Here is a 24,697-nt window from a genome sequence, read left to right as displayed (position 1 = left end):
ACACCTCTCTCTTCCTTCATTCGCCTCTATATACTCTCTCACTTCTAGACTTTTCTGCCTTACTCCCGACACCTCTCTCTTCCTTCATACTCCTCTATATACTCTCTCGCTTCTAGACTTTTCTGCCTTACTCCCGACACCTCTCTCTTCCTTCATACTCCTCTATATACTCTCTCGCTTCTAGACTTTTCTGCCTTACTCCCGACACCTCTCTCTTCCTTCATTCGCCTCTATATACTCTCTCGCTTCTAGACTTTTCTGCCTTACTCCCGACACCTCTCTCTTCCTTCATACGCTTCTATATACCCTCTCATTTCTAGACTTTTCTGCCTTACTCCCGACACCTCTCTCTTCCTTCATTCGCCTCTATATACTCTCTCGCTTCTAGACTTTTCTGCCTTACTCCCGACACCTCTCTTCCTTCATTCGCCTCTATATACTCTCTCGCTTGTAGACTTTTCTGCCTTACTCCCAACACCTCTCTCTTCCTTCATACGCCTCTATATACTCTCTCACTTCTAGACTTTTCTGCCTTACTCCCGACACCTCTCTTCCTACATTCGCCTCTATATACTCTCTCACTTCTAGACTTTTCTGCCTTACTCCCGACACCTCTCTCTTCCTTCATACGCCTCTATATGCTCTCTCACTTCTAGACTTTTCTGCCTTACTCCCGACACCTCTCTTCCTTCATTCGCCTCTATATACTCTCTCACTTCTAGACTTTTCTGCCTTACTCCTGACACCTCTCTCTTCCTTCATACGCCTCTATATGCTCTCTCACATCTAGACTTTTCTGCCTTACTCCCGACACCTCTCTTCCTTCATTCGCCTCTATATACTCTCTCACTTCTAGACTTTTCTGCCTTACTCCCGACACCTCTCTCTTCCTTCATACGCCTCTATATACTCTCTCGCTTCTAGACTTTTCTGCCTTACTCCCGACACCTCTCTTCCTTCATTCGCCTCTATATACTCTCTCGCTTGTAGACTTTTCTGCCTTACTCCCAACACCTCTCTCTTCCTTCATACGCCTCTATATACTCTCTCACTTCTAGACTTTTCTGCCTTACTCCCGACACCTCTCTCTTCCTTCATACGCCTCTATATACTCTCTCACTTCTAGACTTTTCTGCCTTACTCCCGACACCTCTCTTCCTTCATTCGCCTCTATATACTCTCTCACTTCTAGACTTTTCTGCCTTACTCCCGACACCTCTCTCTTCCTTCATACGCCTCTATATGCTCTCTCACTTCTAGACTTTTCTGCCTTACTCCCGACACCTCTCTTCCTTCATTCGCCTCTATATACTCTCTCACTTCTAGACTTTTCTGCCTTACTCCTGACACCTCTCTCTTCCTTCATACGCCTCTATATGCTCTCTCACATCTAGACTTTTCTGCCTTACTCCCGACACCTCTCTTCCTTCATTCGCCTCTATATACTCTCTCACTTCTAGACTTTTCTGCCTTACTCCCGACACCTCTCTCTTCCTTCATACGCCTCTATATACTCTCTCGCTTCTAGACTTTTCTGCCTTACTCCCGACACCTCTCTCTTCCTTCATTCGCCTCTATATACTCTCTCGCTTCTAGACTTTTCTGCCTTACTCCCGACACCTCTCTCTTCCTTCATTCGCCTCTATATATTCTCTCACTTCTAGACTTTTCTGCCTTACTCCCGACACCTCTCTCTTCCTTCATACGCTTCTATATACCCTCTCATTTCTAGACTTTTCTGCCTTACTCCCGACACCTCTCTTCCTTCATTCGCCTCTATATACTCTCTCACTTCTAGACTTTTCTGCCTTACTCCCGACACCTCTCTCTTCCTTCATACGCTTCTATATACCCTCTCATTTCTAGACTTTTCTGCCTTACTCCCGACACCTCTCTCTTCCTTCATACGCTTCTATATACTCTCTCGCTTCTAGACTTTTCTGCCTTACTCCCGACACCTCTCTCTTCCTTCATTCGCCTCTATATACTCTCTCGCTTCTAGACTTTTCTGCCTTACTCCCGACACCTCTCTCTTCCTTCATACGCTTCTATATACTCTCTCGCTTCTAGACTTTTCTGCCTTACTCCCGACACCTCTCTCTTCCTTCATACTCCTCTATATACTCTCTCGCTTCTAGACTTTTCTGCCTTACTCCCGACACCTCTCTCTTCCTTCATTCGCCTCTATATACTCTCTCACTTCTAGACTTTTCTGCCTTACTCCCGACACCTCTCTCTTCCTTCATACTCCTCTATATACTCTCTCGCTTCTAGACTTTTCTGCCTTACTCCCGACACCTCTCTCTTCCTTCATACTCCTCTATATACTCTCTCGCTTCTAGACTTTTCTGCCTTACTCCCGACACCTCTCTCTTCCTTCATTCGCCTCTATATACTCTCTCGCTTCTAGACTTTTCTGCCTTACTCCCGACACCTCTCTCTTCCTTCATACGCTTCTATATACCCTCTCATTTCTAGACTTTTCTGCCTTACTCCCGACACCTCTCTCTTCCTTCATTCGCCTCTATATACTCTCTCGCTTCTAGACTTTTCTGCCTTACTCCCGACACCTCTCTTCCTTCATACGCCTCTATATACTCTCTCGCTTCTAGACTTTTCTGCCTTACTCCCGACACCTCTCTGCTCCTCCAAACTCCTCTTTCGTCTCCTGCAGACCCCTTTGGCCTCTTCAGACTCATGTCTCTTTCAGACTATTGCCTCCCATCAGACCTGTTTCGTCCTTTCAGGAACATCTATCCTCCTCCGCAGTCGTCTGTCCCCTCAGCCACACTTCTTTGTCTCCACCAGACTCCTCATGTCCTTTAGCTTCTCTTCTGTTTCCCCAGGCAGTCTTTCTTATTTCTTCTTCCAGTTAACTTCTTAACATTGTGTTACTAGAGATGAGTAAACCTTTTCAGTTCCACAATTTCAGATTCGGTGCGAGCCTTGGCTGGTTTGGGCTCGGCCACTCGAACACTTTGCTCAAAACTCAGTCAGTAACTGCTCGTTTTCAGAAAACCTACCCCATTACAGCCATGTCAAGTACTGGCAAGGCTGTCATTAGAAAAAAGGAAGCAAAAGGGTTAAAGCATGACATACTTACCGAGTCTCCCGCGGCTGTAACTGCTCCCGCGGCTGTAACTGCTCCCGCGGCTGTAACTGACACAGACACAGCCGCGGGAGCAGACACAGCCACGGGAGCAGTTACAGCCGCGGGAGCAGACACAGCCGTGGGAGCAGTTACAGCTGCGGGGACAGTTACAGCCGCGGGAGCAGACACAGCCGCGGGAGCAGTTACAGCCGTGGGAGCAGTTACAGCTGCGGGGACAGTTACAGCCGCGGGAGCAGTTACAGCCGCGGGGACAGTTACAGCCGCGGGAGCAGACACAGCCGCGGGAGCAGTTACAGCCGTGGGAGCAGTTACAGCTGCGGGGACAGTTACAGCCGCGGGAGCAGTTACAGCCGCGGGGACAGTTACAGCCGCGGGAGCAGACACAGCCGTGGGAGCAGTTACAGCTGCGGGGACAGTTACAGCCGCGGGAGCAGTTACAGCCGCGGGAGCAGTTACAGCTGCGGGGGCAGTTACAGCTGCGGGAGCAGACACAGCCGCGGGAGCAGTTACAGCTGCGGGAGCAGACACAGCCGCGGGAGCAGACACAGCCGCGGGAGCAGTTACAGCCGTGGGAGCAGTTACAGCTGCGGGGACAGTTACAGCCGCGGGAGCAGTTACAGCTGCGGGGACAGTTACAGCCGCGGGAGCAGACACAGCCGCGGGAGCAGTTACAGCCGTGGGAGCAGTTACAGCTGCGGGGACAGTTACAGCCGCGGGAGCAGTTACAGCCGCGGGAGCAGTTACAGCCGCGGGAGCAGACACAGCCGTGGGAGCAGTTACAGCCGCGGGAGCAGTTACAGCCGCGGGAGCAGTTACAGCCGCGGGAGCAGTTACAGCTGCGGGGACAGTTACAGCCGCGGGAGCAGTTACAGCCGCGGGAGCAGAAACAGACGCGGGAGAAGACACAGCCGTAGGGAGACTCGGTAACTATGTCCTGCTTTATTTTCTTTCTTATACAGCCCCTACACCATTTTACAATACATAAGTTTGTCCTCCCATTGACTTCAGTGGGCTCGGGATGTTTGCTAAACTGTTCGGTGATCGCCATGAGGCTCGGTAAAGATTGGTTGACTCATTTCTTTGTGTCACTTCCCGCACGTCTGTCATCACTAATCTGCGACCTTCTCCCCACAGCTGGTGACCTACTGGGAGAAGACTTTCCACATTGACCTGTTCAGACCACAAATTGGAGTTGTTAATGTGACGGATGTGAGTATTGAGACTGCACGACACACGCACTGCGCCTGTATACACGAGACCTACAGCGCTGCGCCTGTATACACGAGACACACTGCGCCTGTATACACGAGACACACTGCACCTGTATACACGAGACACACTGCGCCTTTATACACGAGACACACTGCGCCTGTATACACGAGACACACTGCACCTGTATACACGAGACACACTGCACCTGTATACACGAGACACACTGCGCCTTTATACACGAGACACACTGCGCCTGTATACACGAGACACACTGCACCTGTATACACGAGACACACTGCGCCTTTATACACGAGACACACTGCGCCTGTATACACGAGACACACTGCACCTGTATACACGAGACACACTGCACCTGTATACACGAGACACACTGCGCCTTTATACACGAGACACACTGCGCCTGTATACACGAGACACACTGCACCTGTATACACGAGACACACTGCACCTGTATACACAAGACACACGCACTGCGCCTTTATACACGAGACACACTGCGCCTGTATACACGAGACACACTGCACCTGTATACACGAGACACACTGCGCCTGTATACACGAGACACACTGCGCCTGTATACACGAGACACACGCACTGCGCCTTTATACACGAGACACACTGCGCCTGTATACACGAGACACACTGCACCTGTATACACGAGACACACTGCGCCTGTATACACGAGACACACTGCACCTGTATACACGAGACACACTGCGCCTGTATACACGAGACACACGCACTGCGCCTTTATACACGAGACACACTGCGCCTGTATACACGAGACACACTGCGCCTGTATACACGAGACACACTGCGCCTGTATACACGAGACACACTGCACCTGTATACACGAGACACACTGCGCCTGTATACACGAGACACACTGCACCTGTATACACGAGACACACTGCGCCTGTATACACGAGACACACTGCACCTGTATACACGAGACACACTGCACCTGTATACACAAGACACACGCACTGCGCCTTTATACACGAGACACACTGCGCCTGTATACACGAGACACACTGCACCTGTATACACGAGACACACTGCGCCTGTATACACGAGACACACTGCGCCTGTATACACGAGACACACGCACTGCGCCTTTATACACGAGACACACTGCGCCTGTATACACGAGACACACTGCACCTGTATACACGAGACACACTGCGCCTGTATACACGAGACACACTGCACCTGTATACACGAGACACACTGCGCCTGTATACACGAGACACACGCACTGCGCCTTTATACACGAGACACACTGCGCCTGTATACACGAGACACACTGCGCCTGTATACACGAGACACACTGCGCCTGTATACACGAGACACACTGCACCTGTATACACGAGACACACTGCGCCTGTATACACGAGACACACTGCACCTGTATACACGAGACACACTGCGCCTGTATACACGAGACACACTGCACCTGTATACACGAGACACACTGCGCCTGTATACACGAGACACACGCACTGCGCCTTTATACACGAGACACACTGCGCCTGTATACACGAGACACACTGCACCTGTATACACGAGACACACTGCGCCTGTATACACGAGACACACTGCACCTGTATACACGAGACACACTGCGCCTGTATACACGAGACACACTGCACCTGTATACACGAGACACACTGCGCCTGTATACACGAGACACACTGCACCTGTATACACGAGACACACTGCGCCTGTATACACGAGACACACGCACTGCGCCTTTATACACGAGACACACTGCGCCTGTATACACGAGACACACTGCACCTGTATACACGAGACACACTGCGCCTGTATACACGAGACACACTGCACCTGTATACACGAGACACACTGCGCCTGTATACACGAGACACACGCACTGCGCCTGTATACACAAGACACACGCACTGCGCCTTTATACACGAGACACACTGCGCCTGTATACACGAGACACACTGCACCTGTATACACGAGACACACTGCGCCTGTATACACGAGACACACGCACTGCGCCTTTATACACGAGACACACTGCGCCTGTATACACGAGACACACTGCACCTGTATACACGAGACACACTGCGCCTGTATACACGAGACACACTGCACCTGTATACACGAGACACACTGCGCCTGTATACACGAGACACACGCACTGCGCCTTTATACACGAGACACACTGCGCCTGTATACACGAGACACACTGCGCCTGTATACACGAGACACACTGCGCCTGTATACACGAGACACACTGCGCCTGTATACACGAGACACACGCACTGCGCCTTTATACACGAGACACACTGCGCCTGTATACACGAGACACACTGCGCCTGTATACACGAGACACACTGCGCCTGTATACACGAGACACACGCACTGCGCCTTTATACACGAGACACACAGCACCTGTATACACGAGACACACGCACTGCGCCTGTATACACGAGACACACTGCGCCTGTATACACGAGACACACTGCGCCTGTATACACGAGACACACTGCGCCTGTATACACGAGACACACGCACTGCGCCTTTATACACGAGACACACAGCACCTGTATACACGAGACACACGCACTGCGCCTGTATACACGAGACACACTGCGCCTGTATACACGAGACACACTGCGCCTGTATACACGAGACACACTGCGCCTGTATACACGAGACACACTGCGCCTGTATACACGAGACACACTGCACCTGTATACACGAGACACACTGCGCCTGTATACACGAGACACACGCACTGCGCCTTTATACACGAGACACACTGCGCCTGTATACACGAGACACACTGCGCCTGTATACACGAGACACACTGCACCTGTATACACGAGACACACTGCGCCTGTATACACGAGACACACGCACTGCGCCTTTATACACGAGACACACTGCGCCTGTATACACGAGACACACTGCGCCTGTATACACGAGAAACACTGCGCCTGTATACACGAGACACACTGCGCCTGTATACACGAGACACACGCACTGCGCCTTTATACACGAGACACACTGCGCCTGTATACACGAGACCTACAGCGCTGCGCCTGTATACACGAGACACACTGCGCCTGTATACACGAGACACACTGCGCCTGTATACACGAAACACACAGCGCCTGTATACACGAAACACACAGCGCCTGTATACACGAAACACACTGCGCCTGTATACACGAGACACACAGCGCTGGGCAAAAGTCATAGGCAGGTGAGCAACAAATCCTGCAGTTACACGCTCCAGAGACTGAAGGGTTAATTGTTTATTTTCATCAATGAACACATTACAAAATGACTGAAGAAACAAGAAATGTAAATCCCCTTGGTATCCGGTGACCGCCCGTCTCCTCCGTCCTCAGTATTCAGTGATCGCCCGTCTCCTCCGTCCTCAGTATTCAGTGACCGCCCGTCTCCTCCGTCCTCAGTATTCAGTGATCGCCCGTCTCCTCCGTCCTCAGTATTCAGTGATCGCCCGTCTCCTCCGTCCTCAGAATTCAGTGACCGCCCGTCTCCTCCGTCCTCAGTATTCAGTGACCGCCCGTCTCCTCCGTCCTCAGTATTCAGTGACCGCCCGTCTCCTCCGTCCTCAGTATTCAGTGACAGCTCGTCTCCTCCGTCCTCAGTATTCAGTGACCGCCCGTCTCCTCCATCCTCAGTATTCAGTGACCGCCTGTCTCCTCCATCCTCAGTATTCAGTGACCGCCTGTCTCCTACATCCTCAGTATTCAGTGACCGCCCGTCTCCTCCGTCCTCAGTATTCAGTGACCGCCCATCTCCTCCATCCTCAGTATTCAGTGATCGCTCGTCTCCTCCGTCTTCAGTATTCAGTGACCGCCTGTCTCCTCCATCCTCAGTATTCAGTGACCGCCCGTCTCCTCCGTCCTCAGTATTCAGTGACCGCCCATCTCCTCCATCCTCAGTATTCAGTGACCGCCTGTCTCCTCCATCCTCAGTATTCAGTGATCGCTCGTCTCCTCCGTCCTCAGTATTCAGTGACCGCCTGTCTCCCCCATCCTCAGTATTCAGTGACCACCCGTCTCCTCTGTCCTCAGTATTCAGTGACCAGACGTCTCCTGCATCCTCAGTATTCAGTGACCGCCCGTCTCCTCCGTCCTCAGTATTCAGTGACCGGCTGTCTCCTCCATCCTCAGTATTCGGTGACCGCCCGTCTCCTCCGTCCTCAGTATTCAGTGACCGCTTGTCTCCTCCATCCTCAGTATTCAGTGACCTATCGTCTCTTCCGTCCTCAGTATTCAGTGACCGCCTGTCTCCCCCATCCTCAGTATTCAGTGACCGCCCGTCTCCTCCGTCCTCAGTATTCAGTGACCGCCTGTCTCCTCCATCCTCAGTATTCAGTGACCGCCCGTCTCCTTCGTCCTCAGTATTCAGTGACCGCCCGTCTCCTCCGTCCTCAGTATTCAGTGACCGCCCATCTCCTCAGTATTCAGTGACCGCCCGTCTCCTCCATCCTCAGTATTCAGTGACCACCCGTTTCCTCCATCCTCGGTATTCAGTGACCGCCCGTCTCCTCCATTCTCAGTATTCAGTGATCGCCCGTCTCCTCCATCCTCAGTATTCAGTGACCGCCCGTCTCCTCCATCCTCAGTATTCAGTGACCGCCCGTCTCCTCTGTCCTCAGTATTCAGTGACCGCCTGTCTCCTCCATCCTCAGTATTCAGTGACCGACCGTCTCCTCCCTCCTCAGTATTCAGTGACCGCCCGTCTCCTCCGTCCTCAGTATTCAGTGATCGCCCGTCTCCTCCGTCCTCAGTATTCAGTGACCGCCCGTCTCCTCCGTCCTCAGTATTCAGTGACCGCCCGTCTCCTCCATCCTCAGTATTCAGTGATCGCCCGTCTCCTCTGTCCTCAGTATTCAGTGACCGCCCGTCTCCTCTGTCCTCAGTATTCAGTGACCGCCTGTCTCCTCCATCCTCAGTATTCAGTGACCGACCGTCTCCTCCCTCCTCAGTATTCAGTGACCGCCCGTCTCCTCCGTCCTCAGTATTCAGTGATCGCCCGTCTCCTCCATCCTCAGTATTCAGTGACCGCCTGTCCTCTCCATCCTCAGTATTCAGTGACTGCACATCTCCTCCGTCCTCAGTATTCAGTGATCGCCCGTCTCCTCTGTCCTCAGTATTCAGTGACCGCCCGTCTCCTATGTCCTCAGTATTCAGTGATTGCTCGTCTCCTCTGTCCTCAGTATTCAGTGACCAGCCATCTCCTGCATCCTCAGTATTCAGTGACCGCCCGTCTCCTCCCTCCTCAGTATTCAGTGACCGCCCGTCTCCTCCCTCCTCAGTATTCAGTGACCGCTCGTCTCCTCCCTCCTCAGTATTCAGTGACCGCTCGTCTCCTCCGTCCTCAGTATTCAGTGACCGCTCGTCTCCTCCATCCTCAGTATTCAGTGACCACCCATCTCCTCTGTCCTCAGTATTCAGTGACTGCACGACTCCTCCGTCCTCAGTATTCAGTGACCGCCCGTCTCCTCCGTCCTCAGTATTCAGTGACCGCCGGTCTCCTCCATCCTCAGTATTCAGTGACCGCCCGTCTCCTCCGTCCTTAGTATTCAGTGACCGCTCGTCCCCTTCATCCTCAGTATTCAGTGATTGCCCGTCTCCTCCATCCTCAGTATGAGGTGATTGCCCGTCTCCTTCATCCTCAGTATTCAGTGACCGCCTGTCTCCTCTGTCCTCAGTATTTAGTGACCGCCCATCTCCTCTGTCCTCAGTATTCAGTGACCTCACGACTCCTCCGTCCTCAGTATTCAGTGACCGCCCGTCTCCTCCGTCCTCAGTATTCAGTGACCGCCGGTCTCCTCCATCCTCAGTATTTAGTGACTGCCCGTCTCCTCCGTCCTCAGTATTCAGTGACCGCTCGTCCCCTTCATCCTCAGTATTCAGTGATTGCCCGTCTCCTCCATCCTCAGTATGAGGTGATTGCCCGTCTCCTCCATCCTCAGTATTCAGTGACCGCCTGTCTCCTCTGTCCTCAGTATTTAGTGACCGCCCGTCTCCTCCGTCCTCAGTATTCAGTGACCGCCCGTCTCCTCCATCCTCAGTATTCAGTGATTGCCCGTCTCCTCCATCCACAGTATGAGATGATTGCCCGTCTCCTCCATCCTCAGTATTCAATGACCGCCCGTCTCCTCCATCCTCAGTATTCAGTGACCGCCTGTCTCCTCCGTCCTCAGTATTCAGTTACTGCCTGTCTCCTCCATCCTCAGTATTCAGTGACCGCCTATCTCCTCCATCCGCAGTATTCAGTGACCGCCCGTCTCCTCCATCCTCAGTATTCAGTGACCGCCCATCTCTTCTGTCCTCAGTATTCAGTGACCACCCGTCTCCTTTGTCCTCAGTATTTAGTGACCGCCCGTCTCCTCCATCCTCAATATTCAGTGACCGCCCGTCTCCTCCATCCTCAGTATTCAGTGATCGCCTGTCTCCTGTGTCCTCAGTATTCAGTGACCAGACGTCTCCTCTCTCCTCAGTATTTAGTGACCGCCCGTCTCCTTCATCCTCAGTATTCAGTGACCACCCATCTCCTCCGTCCTCAGTATTCAGTGACCGCCTGTCTCCTCCATCTTCAGTATTTAGTGACCGCCCGTCTCCTCCATCCTCAGTATTCAGTGATCGCCCGTGTCCTCCGTCCTCAGTATTCAGTGACCGCTTGTCTCCTCCATCCTCAGTATTCAGTGACCGCCTGTGTATTCCCGGGGCAGATGATGATGGCGCAGCTGAGGTGATATTGCAGGACCCCGGGGCAACCGTTGGAGAGTCTATTTGGGCAACTGGTGGGCTTCAGGGTGCAGGGCCAGGAATATGGACAATAACGACTAGGACTGCAGTTTCGTTACCTTTTACTTTACTTGGTAACCGGTGAGGAAGTCCTGGGAGACTGGTACAGGTGGTGATTATGGTGGTCCGAATAGCATGGAAGCAGTCAGGGAAGCCTCCCTGGCCAGGTGGGTGTGAGGCCTATCCGCTACGCTCTTTCCTTGTTTTCAGGGCCCCCGCTGCGTTAGCTAGGCTGAGGACCTCTCCTCTGTCACTTGTGGTACTTCTCTCACCCGTATGGCAGGCTGCGCGGGCCGTCGCAGGTACCACTTTACTGACAGCGGATCCCGGTCCCTAATCTGCGGTTTTGCCTTCAGGTGGTCTGTGGGGGCCAGGAGACTTGTAATCCTCCTGCCCTCTAAATTTAGCTATCAGGGCTCGAGTACCCGAGCAGCCAAGTACTCCGGTTTCTAGCGTTCCCCCTCTGGGGTGAGCCGGCTTAGCTCCACTCCCCAGAGTCTTCCTCCTTTTTGCCTCTTTGTCACACTCCGTTCCCCTACGCCAAGCTTCTCTCAGCTCCCCGACCTCAGGAAAAAACGGTCTACTCTCCTCAAACTCCCGGCTCCAACTCCTCTCTCTCCAATGGTCAACTCCCAACTGTCACTCCTCTAACGCCTCCCCCAGGTCAGAGCTTCTGGGAAGCTCCCCAGAACACCAGGTTTAGAGCTCCCTCTGCTGGCCCGGAGTAGGAATTGTGTTGAATGTAGGTACTTACTGACCAAGGGACCCCTCGTTTGCTTCCAGGCTTAGTATTAACCCCTCTGTGGGGGCAACACTACTGTGACAACCAGGCCACTGGGGTGCCACAGCTCAGCTGTGGATAGTTCCTTGTACAGGGGTAGGGGTAGGTTGGCCTGAGGGAGTCCATGGTTCTTCTTGCCGGAACAGACCATCAGCATTCTGGTGTTGGTTTCCCCGCTTGTATTGGATGGAGAGGTTGTAGGGTTGTAAGGGCAAGCTCCACCGCAGCAATCGTCCATTGTCCCCTGACACACTGTTCAGCCATGTGAGGGGGTTGTGGTCTGTCAGAATTGTAAAGTCTCTGCCATACAAATATGGTTGCAGTTTTTTCAGTGCCCATAAAATGGCAAGACACTCCTTTTCGATGGTGGCATAGGCAACCTCCCGATCCAGTAGTTTTCGACTAACAAAAGCGACAGGGTGTTCCTCCCCAGTGGCGTTCACCTGGCTAAGAACTGCCCCAATCCCAAATGTGGACCCATCTGTCTGCGTGAGGAACCTGCGCTTATAGTGTGTGGCGGCCAAGACAGGAGCAGTGATGAGGGTGGTCTTTAATGCTGAGAAGGCCTCCTCGCATGCAGTTGTCCACGTCCCATTTCTAGGCATGTTCTTGCGGGTCAGGTTAGTTAGGCGCTTGTTCAAGGTGCTGAAATTAGGATCAAATTTTCTATAGTAACCTGCAGTTCCCAAAAAACAAGTACCTGCTTCTTAATCTGGGGTCTACACCAGTTACTAATGGCTTCCACATTGGCGGGCTCAGGCCTTAGGGTACTACTAAGCCCCTTACTCTGTGCCTGAGGTACTGCACCTCAGCCATCCCCAACTGGCATTTATCAGGACGAATAGTCAGTTGTGCAGTCAGGATACGGTCTAGCACTATGGCCAAGTGTTTAAGATGGTCCTCCCAGGTTGTGCTGAAAATAACAATGTCATCCAGATAAGCACAGGCAAAGTCCTGACATTGTTCCAACAGTCGATCCACTAGTCTCTGGAAGGTAGCGGGGGCATTGTTCATCTCGAAGAGCATTCCCAAGAACTCAAATAATTCAAAGGAATAATGAAGGTGGAGCGCTCCCGAGCGTCCTCCGTTGGGGGTATCTGCAAGTAGACCTTGATCAGTTCTAGCGTGGTTACAAATTGGGCACTAGCTAGCCGATCCAATAGATCATCAATCCTGGGCATGGGGTAAGAATCACTGTTTGTGGCATTGTTTAATCTCCAGTAATCAATGCAAAACCGTGTTGTACCATCCTTCTTTGGGACCAGAACGACAGGAGAGGCCTAGGAGATGTGACATAAATGTGAGCCCAGGGGCACTTGTTCCAGGGATCCTCCCGCTTGGGCGACCTGAAGAAGATCGGGGAGATACTCGTCCTCTGAGTCATCACTTGAGGGGGTGGAAGACAGCCAGAACAGGCAGAGATCGGTCATGTTATTCTTTCAGCATATTGATGTGGACAATCTGTCATCGACCACTAGGGTCCAGGGCAATGATGTAGTTAGTGTCATTAACTTTCTTGACAACCTGATAAGGCCCTTCCCATGTTGCTTGAAGCTTGTTGGCAGGGGAAGCAATAATACACACTCCCTCCCAGTGTTCCTTCAGAAGAGCCAGAGGACAACAGTCTTTCTGGCCAAACAGTGGTTTGAAGGGAGAGAACCCTGTGGACTCCTGGGGAACCTCCCGATAGGCGGAAAGGAGATGCGGCAGGTATTTTTCCCAGTCCCTTTGAGGCTTCTATTAAAGTGTTCACATAGTCCGTTGTTTGCGGGTGGTATGAAGTGGTGCGAATGGCTCAAACTTTGGGTGAGTCTCTTTTCAGTCCTTTTCCTCCCTTGATGCCCAGTCAAGGGGATGTCATGGGCCAGTTGGAGTAGCCGTGCCCTGTACTTCTGGGAAACAATACGTTGCCTGGTGGCCATGTCAGGGATGTTGTTGCCACTAGCCTTCGTGACACGATAATACAATCCCTGTTCTCGGGTGAAGCAGTCTTCATTATCTCCCACATGCCCAGTCTCTGCCCTTAGCCTAAGGGCTGCCAAGGTAGTGCCACCTTCTGTTTCTCTTCTAAACTCCTCTATCCCAAGACTTTCCCAATGTAGTAGCAGGGGAGGGATTGCTTACCGACTCTGGTGGGGGTCGTGGCAGCTGCTCCCCGGTGTGATGGTGGTATATTGTAAAGAAAAAAAAAACCAGGAAAGCCAGCACTAAATGTGCACTACAGCACTAAAAATTCCAAACTGTACTTATTATTAAATTTGAGATTTTTGGCCAATAATTTCAATTTCTTGAGCCACCCCGCCACGTCACGGCAAATCTCTTTGGGGCAGTCCTACTCTAAATTATTTTTTATATAAAATGTGCCATACGGCCTCACATGTGAAAAAAGTAGAACTGTTTATAGCAGCACTTACCTAGTGCTTTTCAATCTCGTACCCACCAAGTAAGTGCTGCTAAGAACAGTTCTACTATTCATATGTGAGGCCGTATGGCACATTTTATATAAAAATATTTTAGAGTAGGACTGCCCCACAGAGATTTGCCGTGACGTGGCGGCGGGCTCAAGAAATTGCAATTATTGGCCAAAAATCTCAAACTTTAATAATAAGTACAGTTTGGCATTTTTAGGCTGTAGTGCACATATAGTGCTGGCTTTCTTGTTTTTTCTTTGGTGGGACATGGTGGGTCATGTACCATTTTGTGTGGTTTGATGTTTTAGGCGTGGTGGTCTGCCTCTTCGATGTATTGTTTATCCTATCTGCAGGGTTATAGCTTCTTGAAGCGCTTCTGTAACTAGGTGGGAGGGAGGGGCCTGGAATCCACCTAACCTCTTTGCTTACCTGGGGGGATGAGGCAGTCTGTTTGAGAACTTGAAGAGAGAAAGAAGAAGATTGATGCTCTGGGAGGGAAAATCTGAGGCTGCGGCCAGCATGCCAGAGAGACTATGAGAAACCCCCATTTGTCTGGAAAAGGACTTCTGGAGGATTGTGACTGATCCCCAGGACATTTATGCCATTACTGGACTATTTTACCCTCTGTTTTGTGGATTATGTTATGGACCATTTGATTTGCTTGGAATAAATATGCTTTGGATTGTGCATCCATCTCTCGCTCTGTTGATTGTGTGATATGGGAGAAGGACCCCGTCACACCCGGTGAAGTCCTGATGTCATGCTGCTTGCATGGTTTGTAGTCAGGTGATGGCTCACACAAAATGGCACTGAAACTCTCCAATGTCGTTTCCCAGGAGGATATCGGCAGGCAGTCCTCCCATAACTCCAATCCAGCACAGTTTTTCTCCATAACCATAATCCAAACGCACAGAAACTCGCAGTATACATTTGCGGGTTCACCCTTCCAAGGCAATGGGGAATCCTAAACTGGCCCATAAGCTAGGGGGGCCCTAGCTGTCCTTTATCCCAGATATACATCTGATGGTGATGTAGTCTGGGCCGTGATAGACAAATAGGGGAAACCAAAACTCTATCACACAGCACACTCACACAGAGTAATCAGGCAATAAGGAGGAAAGCTAAAGCAGGGAAGAAATAACCAGACGACAGGAGCAATTCCACTGCACACCAAGCAGCACGCAATAAATCACCAGACTGGAAACGACAGCACACAGACTGGTGAAGAAGAAAGCTACAGTCGGCAAAGAAAGACAAATCGCTCCATCTCAAAATGACGGGGAGCACCTGTGACAGGTCTCCCTCAACATGTGATCAAAAGGTAACCAGCAGGGTAGCAGAAATCAACCCCTGGTAGACTAATCAGCAATGAGCTCACAGCTGGTCGATGCCCGATCCCACCTGTTCAACTCAGAAGCACCAGAGAAAGTACAGTGAAGAGTGTCAGAGTCTTTAGTCTGAACAGCATCTGACACTGCCATGATACTCGACGAGTCTAGAGGAAAGCACCTTGTGAAACTTGGGTCGAACCACACAAGGATAAGCGATAGTCAGGAAGGCACCCATGTCTCTAAATCGCAACACTTTGTATCCATTGATTAAGACATTCTGTAGGTGGCGTTGCCATTGCTCTTAGTAGCTTGGGGACAAAGACCGGAGGCCATATACTCCAAAAGTGGTATCTACGGTGCAGGTGTCGGTAGGTGGGGGTAGTGGTAACTCTTCCTTAGGTGGAGTGAAGTGCAGAAGATGCACTAGACAAGGTGGCGGTGCGTGGGGCTCCCTCCAAGTCCTTGTGGGACAATCGGATTGCAGGTACCTAGGTTGTGCGCACTCATAACATCTCCTCTCTGTGATTCACCCAGGTTGTTGTCAGAATTGTTGGTGATTTTGAGACATGGTTGTCATCAGCCTGCAGCTGGGTGGAGGGGCAGACATAACTGGAGCGGCCCAGTGCACCCATCACCTCCATCCTCGGTATTTGCTTACCGCCCATCGCCTCCATTCTCAGTATTCCGTGACTGCCCATCGCTTCCATCCTTGGTATTCGGTGACTACTCGTCATCTTCATCCCTGGTATTTGGTAGCCGCTCATGGCCTCCATCCTCAGTATTCGGTGACTGACCGTCGCCTCTATCCTTGGTATTTGGTGACCACCCGTCTCCTCCATCCTCAGTACTTGGTAACTGCCCATCACCTTGTGATGGTGGGATATGGGGGAGGTGTATCTTGCTGTACAGATTCCTATTTCAAGCTTGGTTCATTGTCTTATTCGAACTACTTCTGTGTACATTTCTATTGTTGTAGGTAATCACCCCCTATAGAGCAAGGTTGTATCCTCTTGAGGCACTTCCATCCCTGGGTGTGGGGGAGGTGGGCCTAGAGTCCAACTAGTGTAAACTCTCTGCTTACCTGGGAGATTCAGTCAGTCTGTGTGAAACTTGAAGAAAGAAGATTGATCCTCTGGGAGGGAATAGCTGAGGCTGGATCCTAGAGCCTGTGTATGGACAGTTACAGACTGGAGATCAGTGGCCACGTGGGATTGCGTTTTGTTGTTCACCTGTTGGACTCAAGGAACTCATATAAGGACCATTGCCCTATTTTCCCTGGCATCGGAATACCAGGCGGTGCCCCTGGATCTTTTGTTTTGTTGTGGACTCCTTGCAGACTTTAAGGATCTATATTTATGTTTGGTGCTTTATCTTTGTGGTTCCAATAAAGCCCTTTGGATTGTTCCTTGGCCTGTTGTCCCTCCTTGCTCTGCTGTACACCCCGTCACAAACTGGTTGGCAGCGGTGGGATCAGAGCAGAAGGAATGGAGGACAACAGCCCATCAACAGCTGGAACCAGAACCTCAGAGTACAAGAACTAGACTGCGGTGAACCTACAAACAAAGGCCCGTGAACTGGGAGTCAGCTACAAGGGACTCTCCAAGGAGCAGCTGATTGAGGCGTTGGAAGGAGTTTGCTCGCAAAATGACGCTGAGGAAGGATCCTCCCAGCAAACAGAAGAAAGACGGCAGCTGGAGGTAAATACCCAAAAAAGTCAGTGGGTTGTGTGGTACGAGGAGGAGATGGCCTTGCTGGGAGAGGAGACCACCATAGAATATAAGATGGAGGTCATGCGTGGAGCTAAAGAGAAGGAGCGCAGGATGGAGGAGATGGCATTGCTGGATGAGCAGCTCGCTGTGGAAGCCGCTAGAGGTTCCAGACAGACTGTAACCCCAGCATCCACCATGAGGGAACTTCCCAGAGTGTCCCGCAAAGACTTCAAGCAGTTTAATGAGGCTGCTGGTGACATTGAGGGCTTCTTCCAGGACTTTGAGCATCAGTGTCGATTAATGGAAGTCCCAGAAAGGGAGCGCGTCCGGCATCTGGTTGGGCTCTTAGAGGGTGGAGCTGCTGCAGCCTATAGAGCTATGGACCCTCGGTGGAACTGTGAGTATGCGGATATTAAACAGACTATTCTAGAACATTATGCTGCAACGCCAGACACTTACAGGACTCAGTTCCGTACTTTAGCATGTGATGAGGAAGTGTCTTTCAAGATGTATGCCCACAAACTCAAACATCTGTGGCATCGTTGGCTGGAGGCAGAGGAGGCCTTAACCTTGGGGACCGTCCTCCAGGTCCTCCTAAAAGAGCAGTTTTACTTCAAGTGCCCCACTGAGATCCGGGAATGGGTGCGTGAAAGGAGACCAGCCACTGTGGAGGAAGCTGTAGCTCTAGCTGATGAGGCTCTCACCATCAAGCCTCAGTGGAAGAAGCTGCTAGCAGAGGGAGCAAAAATGACCAGCTCCCCAACACCAGAGGTTCCTTGTCCTTCAGTGCCCAATGTTCCTCAACCTCCTAGATCACTACCTCATGTGAATACCCATGTGTATGTGTCTCCAGTTGTTTCTACCATATTTTCTGGAATGCAACGAGGAGAGAAAGTAGAAGAGCGAAGATGTTATAGCTGTGGGCATCCCGGGCATCTGCGGGCCACATGCCCATCTATCCCGATGAGTCATCCTCCAAATCGACAACCACCTCCAGCACCTGCACCTCCCTATCAGTCACCAAGGTCTCCTACCTACTTCTCCAGAAGGCAAACTGGAATGAGTGAGACGCAGCGCAGATGTTATGGATGTGGGCAGCCTGGTCATCTGCAAGCTCACTGTCCAGGTGTTCAGAGGCAGAACAGCTGCAGACCACTTTTGCCTGTCCATTATCTACAGACACCCTCAACAGGAGAAGAGCTGGATTCTGGCCCTGATGATTTGCCAAGTGACTCTGATATGTTGACTTCCCTACCAGGAGTCTATGGTGTGCGAGCCACAGCCACCCGTTCTTATGATCTTCGGCATAAACATCTACAGGAGGTTGTGCTGGATGGCCAAAAAGTTGTTGGCTTTCGTGACACTGGGGCTTTTCTTACCATAGAAGATTCCCGAGTAATTCAACCAGAAGCAATTCAAAAGGGACCACGAATTGCCATTGAATTGGCTGGAGGTACTCAGAGATATATTCCAAGAGCGAGTGTAACCCTGGATTATGGCTTTGGGGCAAAACAATACATAATCGGTGTGATGAGTGGCCTCCCTGCAGAAATTCTCCTAGGCAATGATGTGGGAGATATACAATGCCGATTTGTGGGTGCAGAAAGCCGAGTTTGAGTGAGGGAGGACACAAAAGGAACCTTGTCCTTCAAACCCTATCGCTCTACAAGGGATCACCTACAGCTTTTCCATCCAATACAAGTGTGGAAGCCAACACCAAAATGCTGATGGACTGTCCCAGCAAGAAGAACCATAGACTATTCACAGCTGAGCAACATGGACGTAAGTGAGATGGCCAGAGGTCTGTGTAGACCTCGTGGCATACTCACTTATTAAAAAGGGAGGACAGGTTGTTATGGTGGGATATGGGGGAGGTGTATCTTGCTGTACAGATTCCTATTTCAAGCTTGGTTCATTGTCTTATTTGAACTACTTCTGTGTACATTTCTATTGTTGTAGGTAATCACCCCCTATAGTGCAAGGTTATATCCTCTTGAGGCACTTCCATCCCTGGGAGTAGGGGGAGGTGGGCCTAGAGTCCAACTAGTGTAAACTCTCTGCTTACCTGGGAGATTCAGTCAGTCTGTGTGAAACTTGAAGAAAGAAGATTGATCCTCTGGGAGGGAATAGCTGAGGCTGGATCCTAGAGCCGGTGTATGGACAGTTACAGACTGGAGATCAGTGGCCACGTGGGATTGCATTTTGTTGTTCACCTGTTGGACTCAAGGAACTCATATAAGGACCATTGCCCTATTTTCCCTGGCATCGGAATACCAGGCGGTGCCCCTGGATCTTTTGTTTTGTTGTGGACTCCTTGTAGACTTTAAGGATCTTTATTTATGTTTGGTGCTTTATCTTTGTGGTTCCAATAAAGCCCTTTGGATTGTTCCTTGGCCTGTTGTCCCTCCTTGCTCTGCTGTACACCCCGTCACAAACTGGTTGGCAGCGGTGGGATCAGAGCAGAAGGAATGGAGGACAACGGCCAGTATTTGGTGACGGCCCATCCCCTCCATCCTCAGAATCTGATGACCCGACCGTCACCTCCATTTTTGGCATTTGGTGACCAGAAGTCGCCTCTATCCTCAGTATTGGGTGACTGCCCATCGCCTCCATGTTCAGTATTCGGTGACCTCCCATCTCCTCCGTCCTCAGTATTCAGTGACTGCCCATCTCCTCCGTCCTCAGTATTCAGTTACCGCCCATCGCCTCCATCCTCAGTATTCGGTGACCTCCCGTCTCCTCGGTCCTCAGTATTCAATGACCACCCATCGCCTCCATCCTCAACATCTGGTGACAACCAGTCTCCTCCATCTTCAGTATTTAATATTCTACCCTGTGGTTTTCCTGTTGTGATTCTCACATGTTATTCTCCCCTTTGCTTCTCACTTGTGGTTCTCCAATGTGATTCTTCTCTTGTGATTATCCCCTGTGATTCTCCCTTGTTGTCCTCACCAGTAGTTCTCGCGCTTGAGTATTCTCTTATGATTCTCCCCTGTGCTTGTGTGATGCCCTGGACTAGTCAGGTCGTCCCAGGTAGTCACACACAGCACCACACCTCCTCCCGATTAGGTGACATCAGTCAAACTAAAAACCTTGTCACCACCCTCCAGGTTTGATGTCCACACCAGGGGGGCGGAGCCAGGTACATGGCTCCGCCCACTGAGGAGTTTACAGGCATAGAGGCGGGAAAACACAGACACAAGTTCAAGTTGACAGTGCAGAGTAGTTTTGACAGTGAAGTAGAGAGGTTGAGTCCAAGGGCAGACCTGCGCCCAGGCCTGCCATAGACTACTCCGGTTGCTGGGTCGGAGTGCAGTCACCTTTGGCAAGGAGGCAGACAGTGGTGGCCGCCTGCAGGAGCTGGGATTACAGCCGGTCGAACCGTACCGAACCGGGGAACCGATTGGAAACCGGAGCACCAGGAGGGGTACTCAGACCCAGACGAAGCCTCGAACCGACAGGCCTGAGTCAAATCAACTGATTGCGGACTGGACTTAAGGACCTATCCCACACAAGACCCGTTAGAAGACAACAACCCAACCATACAGGGTAGAGCCACCGCCAAGGCATAGAGACCCAAAGGGCCAGCGTCTGCGGGCAAACGGGCTCCTACGGCATATATATATATATATATATATACCGTGGGTGGCGTGACTAACTTACAATCCAAACCAAACGACCACGGCCCCGGCCGTGGAACTCCTCACCCAAGTCCCCGCGTGTAGCGCCAACTCTCTTGCAGAGCGACGTGACCCCCGAGTCCGTGAGAGGCTCGAGCCACCACCCGCAGGACGAGCACGGATCCGAGCGGCTCGGCGGTCACATCATCTGGCGTCTGCGAACAGGATAGAACCTGTTATGATCCGGAACCATGGAAGACAACCATAAATCATTGGTAAAAGGTGACAAGAGCATTGGCAACTAATCTGGCCGCCATCCCCTTACTAACCATCACAACTAGAAGTAGCCGAAGGGTGAACTAACATCCTGTGCACCGCGAACCCAGCCAGAGAACTAGCTATCCTAAAGAAAGGAAAGATGAATAACTCTCTGCCTCAGAAAATAGGTAAAGAATAGCTAGCCCCCCACATTCAAAGACTGCGGTGATATAGAAAAACACAATACACAGATAGATGATAGGATTAGCAAAAGGTGAGGCCCTACTGACTAAATAGGACAGGACAGGAAAGGGGCTGATGGTGGCCAGAGAAAAACAAAAATCCAAAAACCTGATATTACAAAAAAGCCCTCAGATCACTAGATCTGAACTCCGTCCTATACCAGGCGCTCTTGTCATACCAATGAACAGAAAACAGGAACATTTACACATTCAAGAAGCAACAAACACATGAACTTATAGGAGCAATAGTCCAAACATAGCTGCAGGGAGCTTCCCAGCAAAGCAACTGAGAGGGAAGATCCCTGCATGCAAAAAAACTGAAAACAACCACAGCAAATGACAAATTCAGATAAGAACAAAAAGGACCAAACAAAAATGAAGAGCAAAGCACTTATCTTGGGTAGATGTGGTCTGAAGCAGGATGAAGCAGGCTGGTGAACAAAGAACAACTGACATCCGGCATAGCCTGCTATCAGACCAGGGTTTAAATAAGCACAGAGTTAGCAATGGAAACGCCCATTGCTCAACACACCTGGTCTCTGACCAAACCATTCCTGGCCACAAGAGGGAGCCTCACAGTAGCCAAAGCATAACTGACATTCACAACAAGAACCGTCCACTTACCTGTGGAAGTGCGCCTTGAAATTCTCGTTAGCGGCGTCCCGCTAAAAAATTGGAGAATCCGCCATCTTGGGCGTGAAAAGTTCCCACCCGAGCCGTCTTCCCTGAACAGAAAGGGCGCAAAGACGAAGCCCCGCCCGCGGAGAGCGGAGCGGAGCAAAAAGCAAGTGAAGTGCTCGGAAAAGACCAAGGTGGGGCGGGTGAAGATCCAGCCTCTTGTGACTGAGGAGATAAAGGGCAGGGATGCCAGGACTCTGCTACCCGTTGTGTTCCTGGATCCCGAGAGTGCAACATGTCCGCCCCGTTTGAGAAGCCCGAATTCCCGGAGCCCGCGCCCGGAACAGCGGCGTGGGTGAAAGCCCGGACAACTCTGATGTGTTGCCGCCTACAAGTGCAGGTGAGGTACTTAATGGAGCAGTAGGCAACCGAGATGGGGAAGATAGCTTCGGCTGTGCGGGCACGTGAGAGGGAGGCGAATTTGGAGGAGCGAGTGGGCGACCAACGCCCCTATGTCCTGGAGGGACCGGTCGCTGCGGCTGAGGGACCTGGTCTGCCCCCGCTTCCCCTGTCGCCTCCTCCACAGCCCGTTCCAGCTGCGGCTGCCCTCTCGCTCAGTCCGCCGCCCCCGACACCGGCGGTGGAACCCGCCCCAACTGCCCATGAGGACCCGCCTGTAGATGCGGCTCGCGGACGGCCATATACCCGGCCCGCACCAACCCCGTTGCTATGGAAGGTGCCCGTCCCGGACATGATCCCGCCAGTCCTGGCGAAGGCGACGCCCAGAGAGGCCCCGGCCCCGGCAGTCCGCCCGGCCGAGGGGGAGAGCATCACCCGGAAGAAGGCCCCGAAGGTAAGGCAGGCCATTCCCGGGTCTAGGGCCTCGGCTGAGGTCCCGAGGGGAGGCCGCTGCAAGGCAGCAGAGCCGGCTGCGACACAGCGGGGTTCCCCCCAGAGGGTGATGGTCGTGGCCGCCACCGGGGAGCTCCAGCTGGGCCAGACCCCCAGCCGTAGAGACTCCGGGCATGCAGACGCCCCGTATTGGGAGCGGCGGCCAAACCAGACGGGCCAGGAGATTGAGGCCTGCGAAAGAAGGAAAGCCAAAATCCTCGCCCGCACGATCCGGGAGAAGGACAACCTGCGGAGTGCCACCTACCGGGTGCGAGGCCGAAAGTACCAGGGCCAGGTCTGGAGGTTTGACCGTGACCGCGGATGGGGGTTAATTTATGAGCCCTGCCTGGAGGCCGAAGCATTCTTCTCCCGCAGAGACGTAAACCTTCACGTACCCTATGGTCACTCGGATCGTGACCTGCTACACGGCGACTTGGTCCAGTATACCCGTTATTGTGGGGAGAGGGGCTAGTTTGCCCTGGATGTCCACCTGAGAGAGGGTCGCAGTGCCCCGGAGCGGCCCAAGTCCCCTTCCCCGCCATACAGCCTTGGAGTGACCATTGAGGCTGAATACGAGGAGGATGAAGAAAGTTAAAGGCAGCGGAACCCGGCTGCCCAAGTGACACAGTCCCCGTTGGGACCCTACTGCCTGTCCCCGTTGTGACTTTGTTTTGCCCCTGTTTTTACAAAAGACAAGGCCGAGAACTGGCAGGCCACCCAAAAACTATTGGGCATGTAAATTAACCTTCCCTTAACCGGCCGTCCGGTTTCACCGCCTCCGGAGAGGCAGACTGGAGGATGGGCCTGCGGGAAGCTGTTGGCCGAGGCCCGCCACCACTACAACTGGTGGCCATCCTCCGAGTTAGGGGTCCCCTGGACTTGGCACCCCTGAAAAGACTGTGAAACCTGCACCCATCCCGTTAAAACACACCTGGGCCCGTTCCTGGACTGGGGAAAAGGGGTGATGCCCACTTCTTAAGGGCAGCATTAAGGCTAGGTTGTTTGGGTGGGTGACTGGAGGACCCGGGTCCCGTATTAATAAAAAAAAAAAAAAAAAGAAGTAAAAGTGTTGAAAGGTTTGTACAAATGTTAGTATACTTGTACTATGTTCCCATTTTTCTATTTTTCAGAAAACAAAAATAAACCTGTGATGGACGGGCAGCCCGTGGACGGTCTGCATTAAACCAAGGGGGAATGTGACGCCCTGGACTAGTCAGGTCGTCCCAGGTAGTCACACACAACACCACACCCCCTCCCGATTAGGTGACATCAGTCAAACTAAAAACCTTGTCACCACCCTCCAGGTTTGATGTCCACACCAGGGGGGCAGAGCCAGGCGGTTGGCTCCGCCCACTGAGGAGTTCACAGGCCTGGAGGCGGGAAAACACAGACACAAGTTCAAGTTGACAGTGCAGAGTAGTTTTGACAGTGAAGGAGAGAGGTTGAGTCCAAGGGCAGACCTGCGCCCAGGCCTGCCATAGACTACTCCGGTGGCTGGGTCGGAGCCCAGTCACCTTCGGCAAGGAGGCAGACGGTGGTGGCCGCCTGCAGGAGCTGGGATTTAGGGATCGGGGTTGGGCGGTGGCCCGCCGGTACCGAACCGGGGAACCGTTTGGAAACCGGAGCACCAGGAGGGGTACTCAGACCCAGATGAAGCCCCGAACCGA

The 24,697-nt window shown here is 52.0% G+C and overlaps 1 protein-coding gene across 1 annotated transcript in view; it reads left to right on the top strand.

The window, feature by feature from the left end:
• Window positions 1-24,697, top strand: part of CASQ2 (calsequestrin 2) — a 215,673-nt gene that overhangs the window by 174,973 nt on the left and 16,003 nt on the right. Inside the window, exon 10 of the mRNA XM_075334827.1 lies at window positions 4,247-4,321. Coding sequence (XP_075190942.1) covers window positions 4,247-4,321 — 75 coding nt within the window. The remainder of the gene's footprint in view (window positions 1-4,246; window positions 4,322-24,697) is intronic.

This window comes from Anomaloglossus baeobatrachus, chromosome 2 (assembly GCF_048569485.1).
Source record: "Anomaloglossus baeobatrachus isolate aAnoBae1 chromosome 2, aAnoBae1.hap1, whole genome shotgun sequence".
NCBI classification, from domain to species: domain Eukaryota; kingdom Metazoa; phylum Chordata; class Amphibia; order Anura; family Aromobatidae; genus Anomaloglossus; species Anomaloglossus baeobatrachus.
The sequence above is the reverse complement of the archived record's forward strand: the minus strand, read 5'-3'. Positions and strand labels throughout refer to the sequence as shown.